We start from the raw sequence: 25754 nt of genomic DNA, 5'->3' as shown, positions 1-25754 counted from the left end.
CTCTTCAGTTTGTGGCTTGTCTTTGCATTTATTGTTTGCATTTATTGCATTTATGTTGTGTTAATGAATAGAAGTTCTTAATGTTAGTATTATCAAATTAATCAGCATTTTCCTTTATAGTTAAATGCTTTTGATGTCTTAGTTAAGAAATTTTTCCTTGCTCTTAGGATATTATCTTAACATTATTTTCTCAAAGCTATATAGTTTGTATTTCAAACTTCAGTTTTTAATTCAGTGGGAACTGATTTTTGGCTGTTTTGTGAGAATTGGGTTCTATTTCCTTTTTTTTTCTCATATGTAGATACTCAGCCAATTCCAGAACCATTTATTTTATTTAACAAGATAGAATTTTCCCCACCAATTTGCATTGCTAATTATGTCATATGTCTCTATATGTTCGGATCTATTTCTGAGTACTTTATTTCTTTCACTGGTTTTTCTGTTGCTTTGACAATATTCACAAAGTTTTTAAGTTATAGATGTCTTACAAGTCTTAATATTTGGTTTGGCGGGTTTTCTTACTGTATTCTTCAAAACTGGCTATTCTTTTCCCTTTGCATATTCGGACAGATTTCTCAATCAACTGGTACAGCTTTAGGTGAAAAAACCCATTAGGAATTTGATTGGAATTGCAGAGTCTTTCAAATTGATTTGGAGACAGTTGACATCTTTATAACACTGAATCTTCACATCTAATAATTTGGTAATATCTCAATTTGTTTAAGTCGTTTTTAGTGGCTCACATAAAGTTTTATAATTTTTTTGCCCTAGAGATCTTGCATATACTTATATTTATTTCTAGGTACTTTGTGTTTTGATCTCCTCTTCTTTAAAAAAAAATTCAGTTGTCTTGTTTTTATTAAAAAATTTTTTTTTAATATTTGTTTTTATTTTTGAAAGAGAGGGAGAGAGAGAGGGAGAGAGGGCGTGAGTTCCAGTGGGGGAGGGGCAGAGAGAGAGAGAGAGAGAGAGAGAGAGAGAGAGAGAGACAGAATCTGAAACAGGCTTCAGGCTCTGAGCTGTCAGCACAGAGCCCGACGACGTAGGGTCAAACTCACCAGTTGTGAGATCATGACCTGAGCAGAAGTCATTTAACTGACTGAGCTACCCACGTGCCCCACGTTATGTTTAATTTTTTAAGAAACTGCCACCTGATTTCCAGAGTGGTTGTACCACTTTACAGTCTCTCCAGCAAAGTATGAGAGATATAGTTTCTCTGCATCCTTACCAGTGTTTGGCTGTATTGGAATTTTTTATTTTGCTCATTCTGATAGAGCACACGGTGCTGATAGATACCACACGGTGGTATCTCACTGTGATTTTAATTGGCATTATTCTAACGACTGGCAATATTGAGCATCTTTTTATGTATTTATCTGTCATCTATCTTCTAATGTCTTTCCCCATTTTCTAATTGAGTTTTGATTGAAAAAAACATTTTTTTAATGTCTATTTATGTTTGAGAGAAAGAGACACAGGGTGAGCAGGGTAGGGGCAGAGAGGGAGTCACAGAATCGGAAGCAGCTCCAGGCTCCAAGCTGTCAGCACAGAGCTCGACCTGGGGCTTGAACTCACTAACCACGAGATCATGAACTGAGCCGAAGTCAAAAACTTAACGGAAGTTGAAAGCTTAACCAGCTGAGCCACCCAGGCGCCCCAGAACTTTGATTGGTTTTTATGTGGACGTTTGCAAATAAATATAAAAGTTGAGGTAGTAGTAAAACGAACCCCAGTTCTGGAGCTTCAGCTGTTCCCCCATTTAGCCCTTTTGTTTCTTTTGAGAATTTCATAGCAAATCACACGCCTAGATTTCATGATCTTTCACTTGTAAATACTTCACTATGCATTTCTCTTGCAAAGATTTTTCAAAACTATAACCACCAGGATATCACCGTACTTAATTTAACAGTAATTCTTTGAGGCACCTGAGTGGCTCAGTTGGTTGAGGGTCTGACTTTGCCTTAGGTCATGATCTCAAGGTTCATTAGTTCAAGCCCCACATTGGGCTGTGTGTTGACAGCCTGTGAGCGCAGAGCCCACTTTGGTCTGCCCTTCCCCTGCTGTGCTCTCCCCAAAATAAATAAATTTTAAAAAAAGATTAAAAAAGCAATAATTCTTTACTATTTAATACTAATAACCAATAGTGTTAGTATGTACTTAATGTGTATTAGTAACTAGTACATATATTAGCAATGGATAATAGATATCTAATATCCAATACTTAATGCATATTTACATTTTTTTTGTTTCAAAGATGTATTTTTTAAAAATGGTATGTTGGAATTAGAATTCAAACAAGATCGTTAGTTACATACTCTTTTTTGATAGTACTCCCTTTTTGTTCCTCAGGCAGTTGATTTGTTGGAGGAATTGGGTCATCTGCTAGAGTAATTTGGATTTGACTGATTCCTTTCTCTTTTTATCATTTGTTCTAATCCCCTAAACTCATAGGAAGATTTAGTAGTTTAGTTAGATTAGGATTCTGATTTTTAGAAACAAATCTTCACAGGGATACTGTGTATTCCCTGTTGCATTGTGTAAGGACCATAATGTTTGATTGTTCTACTTTTCATGCTACAAAGTGAGATCAGTTGGTTCAGGTATTGTCAGTCCTGTCCTTACATTTGACAATTTTCCATTCATCTTTTGCCTAATGGTTATGGCTTCCATTGATGTTTGTTGCCTAGATCCAATACTTTATTTGGGGTTGTAGAATAGTGATTTCCCAATTTAGTTGTTTTTGCATTTATTTGCTGGACTTTTCTTTATTTCTTTGCTGGATTTTCAAGAAAATTTATTAACTTTTTGGTTTTCATGAAATGTATTCATACAGGAAAAGCAGGAAAAATGCTCAGTTCAGCATCACCCCCCCCCCCCCCCCCCACTGATAACTGATAACTTTATTTATCAGTTCTTAGAGTAGTGACTTGGTGCCCAAGCAGTCTATGGAAGACACCAATGAAATGTTTTGTTTTGTTTTGTTTTTTCTTCATCATTTTCTTTGGGTATCAGTTTGAATTTGTGGATTTTTTTTTTCAACGTTTATTTATTTTTGGGACAGAGAGAGAGCATGAACAGGGGAGGGGCAGAGAGAGAGGGAGACACAGAATCGGAAACAGGCTCCAGGCCCTGAGCCATCAGCCCAGAGCCTGACGCGGGGCTTGAACTCACGGACCGCGAGATCGTGACCTGGCTGAAGTCGGACGCTTAACCGACTGCGCCACCCAGGCGCCCCTGAATTTGTGGATTTTTAAAAAAGGTATTTGGTGCTTTTCAATGACATATTCTTTAAAATTTCACTTTTTGTTTGTAGGTGTTTAGACATACAATTGATTTTTGTACATTGAGTTTTTTAATCCAGCAACCTTGCTAAATTCGTTTATTTAAATTTATTTTCAAATTTTATCGTCTGCAGATGGCAGTTTTTTTATTCTGCTTTTCAAGTCTTTATAACTTTCATTTCTTTTTCTTTCCTTACTGTAGTAGTATAGCACTCCAGTACTGTTTTAATAGAAGTGGGATAATGCAACCCTTCTCTTGTTCTTTACCTTAGAGGCAATGCTTCAATATCTCTCTGTTAAGATTGTAGTTTATTATAGGTTCTTCATCAGATTAAGGATATTTCCATATATCCCTACACATTTTATCATGCATTAATGTCCAATTTTATGGAATGCTTTTCTGCATCTCTTCCCATGATCATTTGAGTTTTCTACTTTTAATCTGTTAATGCGAATTACATTAATTGATTTTCTAATGTTAAATGGGTTTCCATTCCTGGAATGGATGTATTATTATCCTTTTTGTAGGTTATGGAATTTAATTTGCTAATATTTTCTGATTTTTACATTTATGTTCACAAGTGAGGCTGGCTTTATAATTTTCATTTTCCAGTACTGTTTTCTTGGTTTTGGTACTAACGTACCAAATAAAACAAGTTTAGGAGAAGTTTCTTCTTTCTGTTCTCTGTAAGAGTCTGTTTTAAGAATGGAATTCATTTTTCTTAATTATTTCTAGAACCTATTCATAAAACCATTGGGGCTTGGAACTTTCTTTGTGGAGAAGATTCCCAGGTGGTTTAATTTTTTAGTTCTTTGAAGAATACGAGGGGAAAGTAGAATCTTCCTGTGGTAAGAAGCTAGTAGTTACGAGTGAAAAATTCAGTTGTTTATTAATATTTTTTACTGACTGTTTTAAGTGGTATGTCTCCAGTTTTTGAGGTATAGCCTGTATACTTTTTATTTGTAAATTATACTTATTTTGAATATTACTACATTTTAAAAAGTAGGTTATCTACTATATTTCTTTAATACAGTTTAGATTTGTGTTTTAAGCTTCTGAAGTTTGTAAGATTTCTGAATAACGAATCTTTAAGGACTCTTTAGAGAACTTTCAGCCAGATATCTAAGTTCTGCTGGCTCTGCCAGTTACAGTCTTGAGTCTGTCTATTACTTTCTGGGCCTCACATCCCTCATTGATAAAAAGAATAGCCACTTCATGTAGTTTTCAGAGGATATACTGAGAAGTGCCTTATAAACCGTAAACTGTATAAGTGAAAGGTTTTAAAGATAGTGAATATAGGTGAAGTGTTCAGAGAAAGAGAGTTGGAGGAACCTTTGAGATTTAAGTCTCTCCATTTATTGGAAGTAGAAGCTGCAAGTTTATGTGGAGAGCTGAATGCACAGCCCAGGCTTCCTGTTTCTCAAATCGCTGAGCTTTTTCTCTTTTGCCTTCCTGCAAATTAAATACTAGGTACTTGAGAGAAACTTTGACTTCTCTAGGTACATAATTGAGTGTATTATTCCTAAGAGGTTGGGTAGAAAAGTGCATGTGACATTAGGGAGAAAAAGGAATTTTAAGACTTTAGTTTCTTAAGTTACCCGTAATTAAAAGTGCTGTCAAAGTAGTGATTGTTATTTCCCCCCCAGAATTTAGACAAAGAGAGCCTTGTTATACTTTTCAGGGATTAAAATTCATCTAATACAGTAAGAAGTGAGGCCCTGTGTGGTTGCCACATAACTCTGTACTTGAAATTCCGTTGAAGTTTTACTTTAAAAACCATTGCTTCAGTGTAATTTTAGTAAGACTGTGCCTTATATTTAACATGAAAACTTTCAAACTAATTGTGTTTTGCAAAAGGTGCCTCCTTAAAATCTAACTTGTCTACTTGATTTCTTAGTTTCTCCAAATACAGGCTCAAAAAAATTATTTCCTTTAAATCCTTAAGTTGATACTAATAATAATACTTACCTGGCAGGGGAGATACCATGATCAAGTTGATACTAATAATGAGAAGATTTCTTATTATTTGAGCTTTGAAGATTCAATATGTTACATAGTATTTGCAGGAGGGGACTTCTTTCCTCCCTCCTTCTCCCCGTGGCAGCCTGTTAGAGATGCCGGCCGCAGGGCCCTCCTTCCCTCCAGCCCTGCTCCCTCTTCCCCTTTTCCTCCATAAGGTGCAGCATTCACTTGGTGCCCCTTACCTCCATTTCTGCTGTCTGCTCTCATTTAAGAATTTCCTCTTCCTTTCCTTCCCTTCTTACCCTTCCTCTCCCAGAGAGTCTGTTTTGGTGAAATGGGGCGACACTAGGGACGTATTAAAGGGAGGAGCCCAGGTTTGCTGAGGCACTTTTAAAATCCCAGACATCATTATAGAAAGTATGTGTCTCCTATTTTAAATGAGTTCTTAAAAATTTTACTTAAGTCATTTTGATCACTTTTTTTTTTTCTCTTGAGCTAATACCATCAGATTCTAGATTTGTCAATAGTTACTATGAATAAAAAGTTTCTGGGAACTGAGGCTGTGTTCTTTTAGTTCAAATAGTAATTTCTGTGAGATTCATTATGCATTTATATCAAATTATAATTTTGTTGTCTTAAAGTTGGAGGTCAAATTTTTATTTATTTATTTATTTATTTTTATTTTTTCAATATATGAAGTTTATTGTCAAATTGGTTTCCATACAACACCCAGTGCTCATCCCAAAAGGTGCCCTCCTCAATACCCATCACCCATCCTCCCCTCCCTCCCACCCCCCATCAACCCTCAGTTCTCAGTTTTTAAGAGTCTCTTATGCTTTGGTTCTCTCCCACTCTAACCTCCTTTTTTTTTTTTTTTTTTTCCTTCCCTCCCCCATGGTTTCTGTTAAGTTTCTCAGGATCCACATAAGAGTGAAAACATGGTATCTGTCTTTGAAGGTCAAATTTAATGTTCAGTTGTTATAGGCTTGTGACTTTTTTCCCCTGAAAAACAAGACATTTTCTTTAAGTAAAACTCATTACATATATCCTCATCACAAAGGTAGAACTTAAACCTGACACACAGGAGGTTTAGTTCCTTTATATGTTAGTTTCTTTTTAGGTTTAGCGGATGTTAGCTTCACTACAGTTGTATAGGTTTTCTAGAACTGTGAATTATTATTTATATTTTTTCATTGCTCATCATAGGAATTCATGAGGGTGATGTTTTATGCTAGTTTTCCAGTCCTGGAAGCCAAGGACCAAAAGCGTTGAGAGGTTTGCTAAAGATTACGTAGTTAATAAATAGTGGAACTGAGATGTGAGCTCAGGTCTGACTAGAGAGTTGGTGGTTGTGTGATTATTTAGGGATAACGCTGGTTGATAGGTAGAGTTACTTGCTATTAAAATAGTTATGCATAAAATGCTGTTAAGAGTGGAGAATTGGGATTATCTGTTAGGAAGATCCAGAAGGCTTTACAGAGTGGATGAATCCTGGTGAAGTGGATTCTTCAGGGATCAGATTATGCCTTGATTTCATGCTGTGAAGACTGGGCTTTATCCTGTGGAGGACCTTGAGGTCCTGAAGGATTTCAGCAGGAGGGGTGATTTGATTAGCTTCATATTTACAGATGTGGCTCTCACTCATTTCTTTTCCCTGTCAAAAACAGAGCAAAAAGTCTGTATTTAGAAGACTGACCCAGTGGTGATCTTAAAGAACTTTGCTCTCCTTACGAGTACAGCTGCATTTAGGATAGAGATCACATCTTTTAGTGACAAAATGGTTTCTTTAGATGGAATCTAAATTTATGCCTGGATTATGGTAATATAAGTAAGATTTTTCAGTATAGGATCTACCCAGTGACATCATTTCAGGAAGCAAAGCTGGTATTACTTAAAATGATCACCATTTTATGAATGACTTCTTTCATTGCATTCTAGATCATTCAAAATCATTTCTTAGAAATGTCTGATCGAGTTCTGTAGGCAGAAAGAATGCAACGATTGTCAGTCTTTTTGACAACATGTCCTCATTGGCCAATTTCTACCTATTTGATGCCACCCTGCCTCATGTTTTTCTTCCTATATCCTGAGGTGGAAGGGAGCCGTTGCAGTGTCCAATCTGTCCTGTGGTAGGTGGAGTTTTCTTGGATTATCTATAAGAACAGTCTTCCTGTTGTTAATGAGGCCAAATAAATAAAGAGCTTGTAATGATATGAGTTTAGTTTTTAGTATTTAATCATTCAGAAATTGACTTTGTATAGATGTATCTTCTCTAAAATTACAAAACACAAAAGAAAATTGTAGTTACCTTCATGTTTGAAAATGAATAAGACCTTTTTGTGTTGATGACATCTCTACTTAATGGGGGCTATATACCATGGTGGAAAGAGTGGAGAGTTCTAGGTATTAGTAAAATTTACTTTGTAATATTTTTGCAGTCTGCCTCTTTCCATATCACCTCATTAGTATAGCCTTAGTTTAGACCTCATTGCTTGAGATAAAATTACTTGCTTCCCTGCCTCCAGTCTGCTGTCATTAAATCTACATTTTGCAGCTACATGCAGGCGTATTCTGTACACAACACAAATCTGACACTATCCCACCCATGTCTCCATGAATCTCTTAGCTCTAATAAGTTCTGCTAAATGCTTGGAGTTGTGATATAACTATAGAGGCTCCTTGAACATTTAATTTCCATGAAGTCTTGCTAGCTTAATACTTTTGCACACATATGCCCCTCCCCCCAAAACATAGGTGTTTGATTTTTGTAAAATATTTTAGTGGATTTATTTCTTAATATGCTTCAAGTACCATTTTACTTATTTTTTTACTTATCTTTTTTTACCTTACATTTTTACTTTACCTTACATTTTTACTTACCTTTAATTAGTATTTATTAAAATTTAATAAAATACTGAATTTATTTCTTCATATGCTTCAAGTACCATTTTATTTATTTACTTAATTACTTTTAGCATTTATTAAAAAGATATAGGTAGATGTTAATTGAGGGAGGGATATAAAATTTTGAAAAGATAGAAGATAGGACATCTAACTGATAGTAAATAAGAAATTGGCACAGATCTCTGTCAACTATGTTCATAATTTTGAAGGCCAAATTTCACTGAGGCTTGTAGAGAGTGCTAAGAATAATGAAAGGCATTTTGGAATGTTTTGTTTGGAGAGAAAACAAGGCAGCAAGTTGTTTCTGATCCTGTAATGATAATAGATGACTATACAAAGTCAAACTCTTCACTGCCCATTGGATTCTCTCTTTTGTTAGGAAAATAATTGATCAAAAATGATAGATTCAAGTTATTGAAAGAGAATAGTAGGATGAGAAAGGAGCTAATTGTTCTCAGTGGCCAGGATATTTCATTCTAGGGTTTAAAAACAACTAATTATTGGGGCGCCTGGGTGGCTCAGTCGGTTAAGTGTCTAAGTGTCTGACTTTGGCTCAGGTCATGATCTTGCAGTCTGTGAGTTCGTGACCCACATTGGGGCTTTGTGCTAACAGCTCAAGGCTTGGAGCCTGCTTCGGATTCTGTGTCTCCCTCTCTCTGCCCCTCCCCCGCTTGTGTGCACGTGCGTGTGTGTGCTCTTTCTCTCTCTCTCCCTCTCTCTCCCTCTCTCTCTCTCTCTCTCTCAAGTAAATAAACATTAAAAAAAAGACAATTATCTTATTTTCATGATCTCTGAGCTGTCATGGAGACTATGAATGGTATGTAAAGGCTGACAGTTTTATTTTTTAAACATTTTTTAAAGGTATAATTGGCATATAATAAATGGTTCCTATTTAAAGTGTACAATTTGGTAATTGTTAACATATGTATACATGCATAAAACCATCACCGCAGTCAAGGTATGAACATAACCACCATCCTCCACAGTTTCCTCATACCCCATGGAAGAGGAAACTGAGAACCAGCAGCAAGTGAGGAAGAGAACAAGAATATTAGGTTGTCCTGGAAACTGAATAAAGGAGAGAATGTGCAGATGATTACGGATAGGCCAAGTAACAGGGACATGTGAATTAACCATTGGATTTAGTAAGGTAGAAATTACTTGTCATTTTGACCAGGGTAGTTTTGGTGGAATCGTGAGAGCTGAAGCCTGATTGGAGTGTATCTTAAGACAGAAAGGGAGGAAAGAAATTGGAGATACTAAGTTAGTAATGTTTTCAAGGAGATTTTCTACAAAGGGAAGCAAAGAAATGGGGTAGTAATGCAGTGGAGTTGAGAATGTCCCCCCCCCCCCGCTTTTATTTTTTTTTTTTAAGGAGGAAGAAAACCAATGTTTGTTTATATTCTGATGGATGGCAGTGATTCATTGAAAGCAAAATGTTAAGTGTATGAATTTCTGAAGTAGTGTAGTGCTCTTGAAGGGCCAAATGGGACGAAATTTGGTTCATGAATGTAGGGATTGGCATTATATAGAAACTTGGATAATTCATCGGTGACTACAGGCTGGAGACTCAGTTTGAGTTGTAGACATTGGGAGGTAGTTCATTGTGCTATGCGAGTTCATGGAAGTTCTCTTCTGAGTGCTTCATGTAATTTTTCTTTTGGTGAAGTATTTTCTTTTGTGAATGAGAATAGGGAGTAGAGACATCACGGGTGAGGATCAAGAAGGTGTGAAATAGGATAGAAGTGTGAACTGAGTTAAGGGTGCAGTGGAGGTCTGTGGTTATAGATTTAAGGCATCATGGTCAGCCATGTTTAGATGTACAGGTGTAGATACAGAGTAAGTGGAGAACTAGGTTTTTACCAGGGCTATGGCTTTGTTAACCAAGTGTCAGGAAAGGAGAGATGAGTCATGAACTTGAGTGTGTTTTCAGGAGAGTGATTATAGTAAGTGATCATAGATTTAGCTATGAAAGAAGGAGAGAAAAGACATTAAAGGGTGGAGGACAGTAGTCTCTGCAAGAGATGATGGTGACTTTGAATGGGGCAGAGTCTGGATAATGTTTTAAAGGTAGAACCAACAGATTTTCTGTGGTTGGATATTATGTGTGTGAGGGTTGTAATCAAGGAATGACCTTAGAGTTTTTGGTCCTGAGCAGTTTCAAGATCTGAATTGTTGTCAGCTGAAGTGCTTGGTACTTTATCACATTCAATGGTTTGGCTGTATTTTGTTGATTTGACTGTTGTGTATAAAAAGAAAATTTTCTAGTGTAATTAAGCTAGGCAAATATAAATGTAAATCAGCTTAATCCATGACCACTCATTCAGTTTCCATATTGATTCACTCATTCAGTAAGCCTTTGAGTGCTTGCTATGTTCTAGGGGATGGGAATGTGAACAAGACACATAATTAAATCAACTATTTATATTGGTTTTAGTTCAAATTGAGAAATGAAAGTTTGGAAAATTTATGAAATAAAAGGAATTACTATGTCTTAGATGAAAATTTATATTATCTTTGTATTGAATTGCTAAGTATCTGGCTATGTTGACTATATTTATTTAGGCCAGTTTTACATCTTTAATACTCTCCTTCTGGGAACTTACATTATCATGCCGTTAATTTTTAGGTCACTTATTTAAAATAACTTAAGGTATTAATATCCTAAAAAATATAAAAGTAAGTTTCAGGGTTAATAATTTGAAATTTATTTTACAGTTTGTGGACTGCATGAGAAAATCTTTACTGGCACCAGATATCTTGTTTGGAGCAGAAATGATATTTTTCAAGTTGATAGCCTGAGCAGTTTCCAAAATGTAAATCTACCCTAAGTGGAAGAAATTATACTATTTTTTAAACACTTACTTATTATTTTTGAGAGAGAGAGAGAGAACGTGTGAACGAGCTAGGGAGGGGCAGAGGGAGAGAAGGAGACACAGAATCTGAAGCAGGCTCCAGGCTCTGAACTGTCAGCACAGAGCCCGACACGGGTCGCAAACCCATAGACCACAAGATCATGGCCTGAGCCGAAGTCTGATGCTTAACCAACTGAGCCACCCAGGTACCTCACAAATTATACTATTTTTAAGAATATGCAGAAAACATTCTTGGGGGTAATTCTTTTAGTTGAGTCATGTGCGCCCTGAGTTTTGGACAGTGGCAGAGTTGTTGGAGAAAGTGTATATACTTTACTAAGGGACAGTTCTCTGAATAGGAAGGTCAATATTTGTGTGCATATATTTTGATATATTGATTAAATAATTTAATTACTTTCAGTATTATCTTCAATAAAATCTGTGTTTAGAGAGAACACCTAAAAGTTGATTTGTTGGTGACAGAACATCATTACTACTGAAGAGCCAAAGTAAACACAGAGAAAAGAGGTTCCCTGGGAACTGTTTATGTCTGCCATACTGGTTATGAACAGTGTTACCTACATATGAGGGATCTTCAGTAACGTCTCTGTAACTCTGAACTCACTCCCTTCTACTTACATATTTCAAAGCAAAAACAGATGCTGGAATTATATGGTACAAAAAATCATGTGAGAAGGATAGATAGAAAAGACTCTATTGGAGACTGAAATTAATTGATGATCTTTAGAATTAGGCGTCGGTTCTCTCATAAACTAATAAACAGATGCTTTTGCCTGATTCTGCTTTTTGCAGGAGGCCCTTTATAGGCTCCTAACAAATGCTTATATCTCTAGTTTCTCACTGCTGCTTTTGGATGTCTTTTTTTTTTTTTTTTTTTTGAGCTTTGGATGTCTTTAAGAGGCTGTTTTGTCCATGAATATCTTAGCATTAGAAAATGATCAGTGAGGGGCGCCTGGGTGGCACAGTCGGTTAAGCGTCCGACTTCAGCCAGGTCATGATCTCACGGTCCGTGAGTTCGAGCCCCGCGTCGGGCTCTGGGCTGATGGCTCAGAGCCTGGAGCCTGTTTCCGATTCTGTGTCTCCCTCTCTCTCTGCCCCTCCCCCGTTCATGCTCTGTCTCTCTCTGTCCCAAAAATAAATAAACATTGAAAAAAAAATTAAAAAAAAAAAAAAAGAAAATGATCAGTGAAATTCTTAGGGTATACATAAGCAGTGAGTGAAATGAAAAGTATGGAGTATGGACATCTGACATGAAGCAACAAAGGAAACAGACATTGACAAACACAAATAAAAACATTTTTTTCTGATAAAATTGACATCCCTTGATGTTGGCCTTTTTGACTGAATTATTCCTGAGTTAGATACAGGTGTAGATTAGATGATACAGATGTCGATATATCTCTCCAGGGCTTTTTAGATACCAGTTCTGCTTTCTTTGCTAGTTCATACTTAAGATGTTATCATGTACTCAACTGTTTTAGGGATTCTTTGCACTGACATGCTTAATCTCCGTCGTTCATCCATATAGAACCAAGGGTTCTCATGAATATTACCCCCAACTCTAAATGGATATGTGTTGCAGGAAAACAGTGAATCAGCTGAACCAGATGAATATAAATTGAAAATGCAGACTGTCTCTTGGTGACCTGTCTCAATCTCCATTTGCTTACTGTAAAAATATAGATAGTAATAATTATGTTTCATTATTTAAAAAAAATTTTTTTTAACGTTTTATTATTGAGAGACAGAGAGACACAGAGCATGAGCAGGGGAGGGGCAGAGAGAGGGGGAGACACAGAATCTGAAGCAGGCTCCAGGCTCTGAGCTGTCAGCACAGAGCCTGACGCGGGGCTCGAACTCACAAACTGTGAGATCATGACCTGAGCCGAAGTCAGTTGCTCAACCAACTGAGCCACCCAGGCGCCCCTGTGTTTCATTATTAATGTAAAAATTAGAACTAATGTGTTAAAAGAAATTACAGCAGAATCTGGTATATGCTCAATATTTAGTAGCAAATAAAAATTAAGAAAACCTCAGGGAAAAAAGAGGCTTAAAAAATTCTGGGAAGATATATATATATATATATATATATATATATATATATATTTTAATTCAGAGACACCTTTCTAATATTTTCTGCTGTGATGTTTTAATTACCAAGAAGGATTTATAATGTATAGTTGTGTAACTATACATTATTACTTAGGAGCCCTGTGTGTTGGAATCTGAATTTGCAAACCTTTAATGTGTGGATGGTTTTATGAAACTTCTCCTTCCCAAACAAAACAAAACCAGTGTCTGTTTCTCCATAAGATAAAGGGTTGGCTGGTTGTTTCTTTCTGTGCCGTATGTATATAGGCAGTTCCCAACTTAGAAATGTTTGATTTACAAACATCCCGAACATCAAGCCTCTGGCTGTGGCTTCATTTCTCTCCTACGACTACCATGAGAAGTGCACATATGCCTCTCAGTCTTTCATTGAATGACGGATAACTTTGTAAATCTTTCTTCCATTACTGTGGAACAGTACATGGATGGGGGATTTACCCATTTTTGTTGCTGAAACTAAATTGGTAGGGCATTGGATTCTGCTTCCCAGTTGGAAATGTACATTTGTTTTCACTTAGAAACAGTAAGAGCTTTCTAAAATAATTGTTTGAACAAATTAATCGTATAAGTACATAGCCAAAACTTATACTTAAATGAGTGTTTTCCATTTTCAATATAATAATCTTTGGAGATTATATACTTGTAGTAAGTAATGCTCTTAATGAATCTGCTTTTAGAATTCCTGTTTTGTAATTTGCTTTCAGAATATTCTTTTTGGGTATTTTTAAAAATAGGAAGTCGTTTTTTTTTTTTTTTTTAACGGATTGTGGGAGATGAGGAAAAATAAAGTTCTTTTGAATTTCAACAAAATAGTTAACCAATTCTTTGATCTTGGGTATATTGCTTTGCAAATGAGAATTTGGTTTATTCATCATGCAAATGAGGATTTGGTTTATTCATCATGAAAAGAAGAAGCGAGGTTCATCCCAGTATAGCAGGGCTGTTGAGAGAAGTTGAATTAGATAACCAGGTAAAGCACCTGGCGTGTAAGTTACCCCCAAAATGCTCTATTCCCTCTTTATTTTCTCTCCTTGTGTTTTAGGGTATATTTGGTTTTGGAGTCAACCAAAAGATATTTAGAGTTAAGCCTAATTTAGAAAAATGCTGTTTTTGGTATCTGTTAAGGTAATAGTAATATCATAGAAAGACTAGACTTAGGTTGCAGGAGACTTAGTGTTGAGTTCCTCCTGTGCCATTTATTAGCTAATTCCTTCATCTTTCTGGATATAGTAGTAGGTATCTACTGAGTTCCAAATACGTGCCACCCTCTGTGTTAGGTGCTTTATCTGCAGACGTCTCATTTAATTCTAACATCAGCTTTGCCAAGTTGCTATCTCTTATTCCCATTCTACAGATGAGGAAGTTAAGGCAGAGAAGTTAAATAACTTTCCTGAGGTTATACAGTAAGTGGCAGGATGAGAATGAATTAAAAGTTCTTCTTTTCCTTTTAGAGACTCCTCAACCTTCCTTTCTGTAAAATTGGGATGCTAATTTTATTTTTCGAGATTGTTGTTAAGGTCTTGCACTGTGGGAGAAGTGAGATGGTGTCATGCTCTCAGGTCAGTACCAGGCAGTAACAACAGTGCTCTTCTCATTTCCCGAGTGTTGATACAGGTAGGATGGCATTAATGACCTGTGTTCTCTATAGCTTGCGTTCGGTTGCAGCTTTTTTTCTTCTTTATTGTGGTGAAACACACATAATGTAAAATTTACCATTTAAACCATTTTAAGTACATGATTCAGTGTCATTAAGTACATTCACAGTGTTCTGGTTGTCACTTTGAGTTACCACATTCTTCCCTCCAAAACAACCCAAAATAAATATAAGCATAGTTATTGCCCTATTCTGTACATGTAACGTTGCTAATTGAAATGTTAGTGTTTATAGTATCCTGGGGAACCAGGAGTAAATAAATCAGTGTACCTGTGTACTTTTATTTTTTTTTGCACCTAGTCAACCTTATTTTCCCACATATGACAGATGCAGCAATGTTATAAACATATATTACTGCTTTCTAGGAACTTAAATATAAAACACAATGGAAATATACAACTGTCAGTGAATACAGAGATAAATACAGCTGCATAAATACTCTTTCTCGTTTATTTAAATACATTGAAGGAATGTATTGGTTACCATGAATATAAATGTAGATTTTTTTTGGATGAGGGATGTGGTGGTAAATGAGTTTCATATTAAGATAGTTTCAAGGCAGAGGCATTATCTTCTGTCTCCTATCTGTAGAGAGGCTGTTTTGAGAAGATTAGCAGGAACTGTTTGAGGTGGCAAGGACAAGACGCATTTTATGGTTGGGGGAGTAAGTGGAAGTCAAATAATCAGAAGATGGTAAATTGAAAAATGTTCCTGGAAAGCAGGAAGGGATCTCAGTAACTGAGTTTTTATCAGATGGTCTACTTAAAACATTTGGAAGGTTTAGTTGAACTGGACAGTTTTTTTAAGGGAAATTTTTAGCCTAACAACCAGGGGAAACTTCTTTTTTTTTTATAAGAGTAGAGACTAATTAATAGGTACTTTCTATACAAAGTCAGTGATTAAAGAGATTCAGAACTCCAAGAGGCAGTCGTCAGTCAGGAGGGATTTAAAGTAAAGAAAGGCCCTTTATTTTCTGTTCAGTGTGACACGTAGGGCATAATTAGGTACCTCTGCAGTGGTTTCTCAGCCCTCTATTGGTAGGGTTTGTTTCCTTTAACTGATGAACTTTAATTGTCTGAGTAAATATGAGAGATTCTAGAGCCTTCCACCTGCAGTTTTAGAGCATCTGGGTATAGCACTGTGTATACCAGTTGCAACTTTTTCTTTCTCATTTGTTGTTCTGGCATGTAATCTGTTCTTAATAAATATGAACATATTTTAAATACCTACTATATGCCAGAAAATATAATAGATAATGGGTTGAAACTCATTTCTCCCTTAAAAAGTATACAGTGGCCTTTATTATTATTATTAGATTTTTTGAGAAACATCCATTAATCTTACTGTATGCTAGGTAAGCATACAGTATGTTAGACACTGGGCATATAAGGGGCATAAGACAGACTCTGCCCTAAACAGGATATCAGAGAAGACATTACTTACTTTTGAGTTTGAATCATACCTTTGGTTTATTGAAAAATGACACCAAAGAATTATCTCTGAAGACTTTAGAGAACATTTATTCTCAAAATATTTGGATTGTAATATTTAATTTGGTAAATGCTTGAACTATTAATGGAGGTGCTAAATACAGTCAATATTTATTTAAAGAATTTTTCTCAGTGGCGTTAATTAAGAAAAGCCTAATCATGAGACTCGTAAATAGTTGCCCGTATGGTAAGCCAAGTCTTGGCGGTATATGATGTTGCACATTGTTAAAGGGCTACAGTCATTGGTTTGTGATTAAGAGCCGGCTGGCTCCCCTTCTTGGTTTTTCTGTGTGAAATTTGCTGACCTTAAGGGTATTATGGGTGGGAAACTATCTCTAAAGACTGGATTTACTTTCTCAGTTTTAGTTCTTTTTTAAAAATTTTTTCGTTTTATTTATTTATTTTTTTGAGAGAAGGAGAGAGAGAGAGAGAGCGCGCGCGCGCTCGTGCGTGCAAGCATCCACAAGCGGGGAAGGGGCAGAGAGACGGAGAGAGGAAAAGAAGCAGGCTCTGACCTGACTTGGAGCTTGAACTCATGAACCCTGAGATCATGACCTGAGCTGAAATCAAGAGTTGCATACTCAACCGACTGAGTCACCCAGGTGTCCCAGCTTCAGTTATTGTTATTATTATTATTATTTTTGATTTTTAAAATGTTTATTTTTGAGAAAGTGAGACAGAGCATGAGTGGGAGAGGGGCAGAGGGAGAGAGGGAGACACAGAATCTGAAACAGGCTCTAGGCTCTGATCTGTCAGCACAGAGCCTGACACGGGGTGTGACCTTGGGAACAGCAAGATCATGACTGAAGTCAGCCGCTTAACTGACTGAGCCACCCAGGTGTCCCAGCTCCAGTTATTTCTTAAGCTCTTGTTTTCTTAGGTTTCTGAACTGTATTCCCTGTATATATCAGTTGAATGGGATGGTGGAGTATAGAATGTGGAGTGAATATTTATTCCTCTTAAATATTGAAGGGTGAATGGAAACCCATTTAACACATTTTGTAACTCTATGTTGTTTGGTCTGGCTCAGCCTTTTTTTTTTTAACCTAGACTTTTAGGTCTGAAATGTCAATCATATTTGTCTTCTTTCTTGAGTACATTCAGTTGTCACTTCAGTATAACCTTTTCTTTCTGTCTTCACTGCCATGATTGTGGCTTGTATTTTGTTACTTCCTGCCTGGACTATTAGAACAGACACGAGTTGGTAAAAGCACGTAAACTAAAGCGATAGTTTCTTCTCTAGATTAAAATAAAACTGACTGTATGGGAAAGCATATTTTGAACTTGAAAGCATTACACAAAATATAAATTGTAATTTCTCTGTTACAGTTCTTGTGTCACAGTCCTACTTAAAAATCGTCAGTGACTTCTTTAGATGCCTCGTGCAGAGAGATTCATTGTCCTTCACTAACTGATAGCTCCAGGTTATTGTTCCAGATTCATATCCTGCTGTTGCCAGTGTTTTCTTCCTCTCTGGCGAGACTGTTGGCATAGCTGGGGACTCTGCTGTTCTGTGGTGTGTGGGACTGGCCTGTGCATTCTTGTTGTTTAACATCCTTAGCCTCCACCCCTCCACTGGATGACTGTAGCAGCAGAGTGGAGAGAGGTGAGCGGGAGGGGGGAGGGCAGGGCACTGAGTGGCACTCTCGGTTGAGAACCGGTCTATTAGCCAGACTACTCCTTGTGAGTTCCAGAGCCCATCTTATTTTCTGTTTGAGTTTTTTTTTTTTTTTCTTTTTTGTGACCCCACGTATTAAAATCCACTTTCTCTGAGCCTCCTGGGTGGCTCAGTCGGTTAAGCATCCGGCATCAGCTCAGGTTATGATCTCACGGTTCGTGAGTTCAGGCCCCACGTTGGGCTCTGTGCTGACAGCTCAGAGCCTGGAGCCTGTTTCAGATTCTGTGTCTCCCTCTCTCTGCCCCTCCCCTGCTTGCACTCTGTCTCTCTCTCAAAAATGAATGAACATTAAATAAATAAAATCTAATTTTTCTTTCCTAATGCCACTAAAAATGTGATTGCTTGCATGTAAAAGTCAGACATCAGTTTTTATTAGGTGTGGTAATATATAGTAATAATCTACATATTTTATATATATATATATTAATAATAATATATAGAAAGTAAAACTGGCATAGTCTTTTACCCCATGTAGTTTTATCTTAACTGCCAAGAGTATAAAAGCCTTAGAGAAGACCATCTTTAATATTTTAAAGTTCTCCTCAATTTTTTTGCATAATTTGTTCTGTATTTTGTTTAATAAATATTTAAACAGTAATATTTGACAATGAACAAATAAACTTTATACTTTAGGTTCTAGGGAGCCATTGAATGGTTTTAACTGGAAGAGTAAGGTTAATAAATTTCTACTAACTTAGGTAGATTTAACATTGTTATAAAGAGGTAAGGAGTTTTGTCGTCATTTTCTACATCATAGTATTCTTATCTGCCATGTAATTTCTAGAAAAGTTGTTCTCTTCCAAACATTTATATTGAAAAACCAATTAGGCTAGTGATTCAGTACACAGATATTTTTTGAGCACTTGCTGTGAGCAGGCACTGTTCTAGGCACTCCGGAAAGAGCAGTGATCACAACAAAAGCCTGTAATCTCATGTTGACATTACAGTGGGGGAGTTGGGCAGTAAGCAAATACATAAATAGATACTGTAGTGCCCTGCAGTAAAGTGCTATGAAGAATAATAGGGCAAGCAGAGAGAGCCTAAAGGCCAAGGCTGTTTTGGAGAGGGAAATAAGATGGCCTTTGAGGAGAAACAGTTGAGTTGGAATGAAGGCAGTTACCTGAGCCTGCGTGGATTTGGAAGAAAACCCTGCAGGCCAAGGAACTAAGTGGGAGCTTTCAGTGAGTAATGTATTAATTTATTTTCTTTTCTTTTCACTTTAGAATAATCCCTTCATAATCTGTCCCTCACTGATATTGTCAATCTTTTCTCATAGTTTTCCAATTAAATGGGAACAATAGGGGTGCCTGGGTGGCTCAGTCAGTTAAGCAGTTAAGCCTCTGATTCTTGATCTCTGCTCAGGTCAGTATCTCATGGTTTGTGGGATTGAGCCCTGCATGGGGCTCTGTGCTGACTGCAGGGAGCCTGCTTGAGATTCTGTCTCGCTCTGCCCCTCCCCTGCTTGTTCTCTCTCTCTCTCTCTCTCTCTCTCTCTCTCTCTCTCTCTCAAAATAAAATAAATTGAAAAAAAAATCAGAACAGTAGTGCTTACTTTCTAGGCAAACTGAAATGTATAATAGGCAATTTACATATAGTTGTATATGATAGGCATTCTGTAATTAGTAGTTATTATCATTATGTTGTTAGTATAATAGCTATTAGCACATTATGTTCTTGCCTATACGTGTCTTCCTAGAGAACATTTGCTCGTCTTTTAAGAATAAATGTAAATATCACTTCTCCTTGAGGTTTTTCTTGCTATTCATGTAGACGGAACTACTCCTTTAGTTTTGCCACCATTATGTATTTACTACACGTCTGCCATTGTACTTGCCATATTGAACTTTGTTTACTTGCTCTACTTTTTGTATACCGGGCTTCTAACCTAGTGTCTGACATCTATACATTTTCTAGATAAAGAGTATTCAGAAATTCATTTATTTGCCTTGTAATACTTACGTATAAGTAAATCGTTCAACAAATGTATCAGTCACTGTGGTAATAATAAACTTACTATCAAGGTTTGTTCAAGGGGAGTGTGGCTTGAAGACATTATTAAAAGGAAAGGTAATGTAGGAAGCATAGGTATGTATTCTAGATTATCAACATCATGCAGTAGTGTCCCTTCTGTGGGACACATTTATGCTTCTTGGTGTTCTTAGCTCCCTGGGTCCTGGTAATATTTGTGGTAGCAATACTTTATTCTCTGATGTTGGTGACACTGTGACCCATTTACATTCATTATACTGATGCTGGAACGTGGATTGGAGTCTTGAAGACTTCATTTGAATCCTAGCTCTGCCACTTCTAGGGATGTGATCTTGAGCAAGATTCTCGTGAGTGCCATTTCCTCATCTGAAAATGGAGATAATATGTGTCCCCCACAGGGTTGTAGAGATTATGCATATAAAGCAGTATTGGTTTCTGGAATGTAGTAGATGTTTCTTAGGTGAAATCATTTTACTTCATTAGACTTTGTTTCTGCAGAAATCATACTGAGGATTTGTTTGGCTTTGAGTAGAGGAAAACAAGTTGGAATTTTAACAGTTGTGTTGGTTGGTTGCTGACTTCGGTTAAGTTTTATTTTCTTTCGGCTGATTTCTTTTTCTTCAGCAGAAATTGCTGTTCTTGATCCAGAGAAAAGAAAGGACTGCTCACTGTATAGTGCTACAAAGATTTATGACACCATATTGCATTTAATACGAACTGGGGGCACGGAGCAGAGGAAATCTGTCCTGGTTGTCACACGGGTGTCCAGCACCAAGCACTAGGCTGGCACCTTCCAGACACTCCATATCATGTCTCGGTGAACAACTGAATTCTGTTTAGGTATCTGAGAAACACGTTTCTGGCTGTGGAATACAGGAATGTGCCGGTGTGTTTGGGGTAGCTAAGGCGAGGTCAGTGAGGCAAAGGAGAGCCATTTTGGCGTTTCAGCAGCTGTCTTTGAAACCATTCTCCCTGATTTATTATATGCACAGATCTTTTGTAACAGTTTGTATATTTGAAAAAGAAATTTAGGTCAGCCAATTTGGGTTAAAATGATCACTTGTGCTGAATTGACCTAGAAGGGATACAGTTGAGAAAGAAATGGAAAGGACTTTAGAACAGGTAATGGGGCTCAGAATTCACAACTGTTCTAAGTCAGATTTCTAGTCCTTAAGTCACGTACCAAAAGGAAATACAATTTTATGTGGGGAAATGGATCACCCTTGCCTTATCCTCAACTCCTGCCTTGCCTTTCCTTCTGCAATTCTAACTTGGCAAAATGCCAAATCCTAGAGCAGTCTTCGTCATTTACCTCCTCCATTCTTTGGAGGCCTGAGGTGCTGCGTGCTGCTAGGATTACAGTAGCACTTCCTGACCGCTGTGCCTCCCAGTCTTGCCTCCAGTCTATTTTCCACTATCACCAGAACGATCTTTCTATAATGTATCTGATTGTGTTCGGCTTCTCCTTGAAAGTCCTGTATGGGCTTCTCATAATTTTCGGGATGAAAATCCAAATTCCTTAGTGTGGGGAAAACCACCCTTAGTCTTAGAGATCTGGCCCCTTCCTTCTAATTTCTTACTGATCTCTTTTCTTCTTTCCATATATTCTCTGTACTCCAGACATATTAACCAGTGGCATTTCTCTGAACGTTCAACATTTTTCTCATGACACTGAACGTATGATGTTTCTTTTTCCACGCATGCTTTTCTCTCCTTCCCAAGGTCATCAATTATAGGTCATATAAAACCCCCAAGGTTACCTCTAGAAAACATCTGACTTTTCTCTCCCGGTCTGGATTGGTGCTCTTCCTCCATGGCTCTCATAGCACTCTACACGTAGTGTTTTCAGTGGTCCCTAACTTAAAATATTGTTGTGGTCCACATGCCTCCTGAATCACTAGACTGTTTCCTCATGCCTGTCACTGGTTTGCACAGCATAAAAGCCTAGAAGTTTGTGATTTAGTTAGTGTATGAAGTAACAATTTATCAGAGACACAAAATTGCTAAACTAAGCCCTGGGTGTTATGAATGTGAGAAACAGAAGACGTTTTCCTGCCTTGGTCATAAGCTCAATTGTATAGACAAAAGGATCCGTGTAAGCAGTTAGAGATTAATAAAGTACAACATTAACGAGGACTTAGGTTGAATGATATGAGAATAAAATATAATCAGGTTTCAAATCCCTTGGCATTTCATATCTGCTCTTTATTTTTCTCCTCAGTACTTACCCACTGCTAGCTGCTAGCATGCTCTACCTTTTACTTCTTTATCTTGTTATGCTCATCTCCTCCACTATGCTGTAGTTTCATGAGGAAATTTTTTTTTTTTTTTTTTTTTTTTTTTTTTTTTTTTTTTACAGAGAAAGCGAGAGAGTGTGAGTGTGCACTGGGGAGGGGCAAAGGGAGGGGGAGTGAGAGAATCTTAAGCAGGCCCCCCACCACCCAGGCCCCCCTCATGAGGAATTTTTATCTTTCTTTTCACTATGGTATTTCCAATGCCTGACATATGGTAGATGCTTAAGAGATATTTGTTGAATGGTTGGAATGGTGTTCAGAGGAGGAAGTAATCGCTGGAAGATAGTATAGATATTTATGAAAGACTTCCTGGAGAAGTTACATCCTGCAACAGACCTTGAAAGATAAGGTTTATTAGATAAGTAAAAAAAAAAAATCAATTTTATTTTTATATGAAATTTTTTCAGATCATATGTTTCTCCTAATTTTCTTTTAAAGCTTTATATGGTTTTCAGAGCCCTCATTATTCACTCCTTTTAGAGTTTGACAGGGTTGACCACAAAGCCTGTTTAGTCAGTAAGTGATGCCAACCCTTCTATACTATTTGCAGTAACTTTGTATGTTTATTATGGACGCAATAACACATTGTATTCAGATCTTCTTTATTCTCTATGTTATGGTATCTGGGAGCTTTTGCTTCATAACCAGTCAAAATAAGTACAAATGAGTTTGAATTTGTAGGCGTATTAGGGCTCTGGTTGTTTCATGAATTAGGGGTCATAACTGACCATTGTTCCTGTAAGTTCTTAGATTTTAGCAAATCTTGATCAGAGTTTTAAATATGTATACACACATATGTCACAACGTTTATCATTGCATTTTCCCTTTTTACAGTTTCCTTTTCTGTTTCTTTCTCTTCCAAGACTAAATTAAAATTAGCTTTTGAATTAAAACTATTAAAAATGTTAACTCACCAAAATGAGTTATAACTGGAACATGTAGGTAATATAGATTTGCGTTATTCTTTTACCAAAAAAATTTATTAATTGATTTCCAGTACTGGCTTTGTGCAGTGTTTTTTCCTAAGTACAGAATTAGATCATTTCTTAGGCCATTATAGCTACGGTAGATTTAGTAAGCATCTAGACTACTTTATTTTAGAGGTGTGGTAACTAAGACACAAGGACAACTGATTTGTCCAAAATCAGACTGTTAATTTGTAACAGGGCCAGAATGATAAACTAGATTTTTAGCTGTTGTTGAGAAAACCAAATTGTGGCTAACCCTTCTATTATGCTAGTAAATACTTTATTTAAAAAAAATTGTTTTTAATGTTTATTTATTTGAAAAATTTTTTTTAACGTCTTATTTATTTTTGAGAGACAGAGCATGCGTGGGGGAGGGGCCGAGAGAGGGAGACACAGACTCTGAAGCAGGCTCCAGGCTCTGAGCTGTCAGCACAGAGCCTGGACTGGGGCTGGAACCCACAAACTGCGAGATCATGACCTGAGCCATGAACTCTTTGATTCTTAAATAGAAAAGTGAAAAAAAAAGTTTCTAAGTATCGTGTGCCTATCCTATATATATATCCTTTTCTTGTATTCTCTGATATTTTCCTAGGATTCACATTTTAATGGAAGTGGATTATTCGAAAATAGCCCCTTGTATTCTGTGCTTTTTAGGTTCTTTTTTTTAAGAAAGGAGCTCTGTTTTTGGGGGGAAATAATTAGTAAATATAGTAGGTTGGATAAGAAGAAAATGGCTAAAGATGTGGAAGCAGTTAGACAACCTGAAGTCAGGACTGGAGTTACTCCTGGTTGTAGTTGCCTAGTAGCCATTAAATTCAGTTACTTATTAGTCTGTTGTGTTCCTGTATTATACTTTCGATGACTTTGCTGGACTTTTTAACATCTGTTGGTTTGACTTAGTCTGATATTTGATGTTTTTCTTGTCACTTGTATGCCTGCAGCCTGTGTTTTGGCATGGCAAGTCAAAACTGCCCTTTGTTCTGTTGCAGATCCCTGCCTGTCGCTGAGTCCACCATGTTTCACAGAAGATGATCGATTCAGCCTGGAAGCTCTTCAGACAATCCATAAACAAATGGATGATGACAAAGATGGTGGCATTGAAGTAGACGAAAGTGATGAAGTAGGTGGAAAACTTTGCTGGGTGTTCTCTTAAATTTTCCCGTTGTTCCTCAGGTGACTCAGCTCCATCTTTAACATCTTCAGTTTTTCTCTTTGCATTTTAATTTATATGGTTTTCCTTTGTTCTTTTCTCCCCACGCCTATAGAAGTCTTCCCAGTTTAATGAGAATCCTCACGTTCTTGCATTTCTCAAGCATAAATCTGTTTTGACGGTATCAGTTATCTGTTGCTGCTTTACAAACCACCACAAAACTTGGTGGCTTCAGGTGACAACAGTTTATCATTTTTCCTGATTCTCTGGGTTGATTGTGCTCAGCTGGGTGTTTTCGCTGTTCCCTTAGGTATGGGTTGAGGTCACTGGTGCTTGCGTTCAGTTGGGGACTCTGCCGGGGCTGGAATGATGACCTCTTAGCCTTCACAGTCTGTCTCCATGTGGTCTCTCATCGTTCAGAATCTAGCTCAGGCTTCCTTACAGCATGGCAGCTGGCTTCCAGGGGGCAGTGATCGGAGACAGCCAAGTTCCCATGTGAAAGTGCTTATCATGCCCCTGCTTGCCAGTGCCTGTTAATATCAAATTGGCTTAAAGCAAGTTATTTGGCTAAGCTCATAGTCTGTGTAGGAGAGGATTATACAAGGGCATGAATGCCGGGAGTTGTGGCTTATTGGGGGTCGCCAGTGTACTGGTCTGCTGTACCTGCTGTGTGTGTAAATCATGTTTCATTTCTTAAGCATTCTCATCTTCCCCCCAGCGTACCTCCAGTGTCCCTCTTAGGTTCTCCATGGAAGTTGTTTTCTTCATTTGGCTGTAGTCTTATTCTAGCCAAATCCCCTGGTCATTTTCAGGCCCCTTCCTTTGTTATGTTTGTCATGGTTGAGTTGCTTCTCTTTTGGTTCATAGGATACTAAATTACATTATCCTCTAATGTTACGTAACAGTGACATTCTCTAATCACATTGTTATCTAATAGTAACATTCTCTTCAGATTAATTCTTGATCTGCCGTATAAAACATTTGTCCTGCAGATGCACATCCTTTTTTAGGCTCTACTGGACTCCCCCATCTCTAAGCCAGGCCACCTTCCTGACCGGCATATATTGCTTTCTGTCTGACGTCTTTTGAGTGTTCTTACTTCTGCTTTCAAGTTAGTTTGTCTGAAACAAAATCTCAGCTCTCCTCTTTGAAATCCGTCACTGTTCAGTGGCACCTCTCTACCTACTTCTCCTCAGTTCTAATTCTTCTAAGTCAGGGTTGGCAGACTTTTTGTTGTAAAGGCCCAAATTATGGGTTGAAATGTGTCCCCCGCACCCCCCAAAAAAGGACATATTTTGAATTCCTAACTTCTGGTTCCTCAGAATGTGACCTTATTTGTAAGTAGAGTCATTTCAGATGTACTTAGTTAGGCTAAGGATATACTGGACTTGTGTGGGC

General features: G+C 37.2%; 1 protein-coding gene and 1 long non-coding RNA gene across 4 annotated transcripts in view; one reads left to right on the top strand and one right to left on the bottom strand.

The window, feature by feature from the left end:
* Positions 1-25754, top strand: part of STIM2 (stromal interaction molecule 2) — a 151837-nt gene that overhangs the window by 38648 nt on the left and 87435 nt on the right. For all 3 annotated transcript variants that reach the window (XM_045056487.1, XM_023253226.2, XM_023253225.2), the window contains exon 2: positions 24196-24326. In XM_045056487.1, coding sequence (XP_044912422.1) covers positions 24279-24326 — 48 coding nt within the window. In that variant the 5' untranslated portion in view covers positions 24196-24278. The remainder of the gene's footprint in view (positions 1-24195; positions 24327-25754) is intronic.
* On the bottom strand, positions 6191-25210 carry LOC123385093. Its single transcript, XR_006597159.1, has 2 exons — positions 25080-25210; positions 6191-6898 (listed from the first exon to the last, which is right to left on the bottom strand). It is a non-coding gene; the product is annotated as an uncharacterized LOC123385093 (long non-coding RNA).

Source organism: Felis catus, chromosome B1 (assembly GCF_018350175.1).
Source record: "Felis catus isolate Fca126 chromosome B1, F.catus_Fca126_mat1.0, whole genome shotgun sequence".
NCBI lineage: Eukaryota > Metazoa > Chordata > Mammalia > Carnivora > Felidae > Felis > Felis catus.
This window is presented reverse-complemented; position numbering and strand designations above follow the sequence as displayed.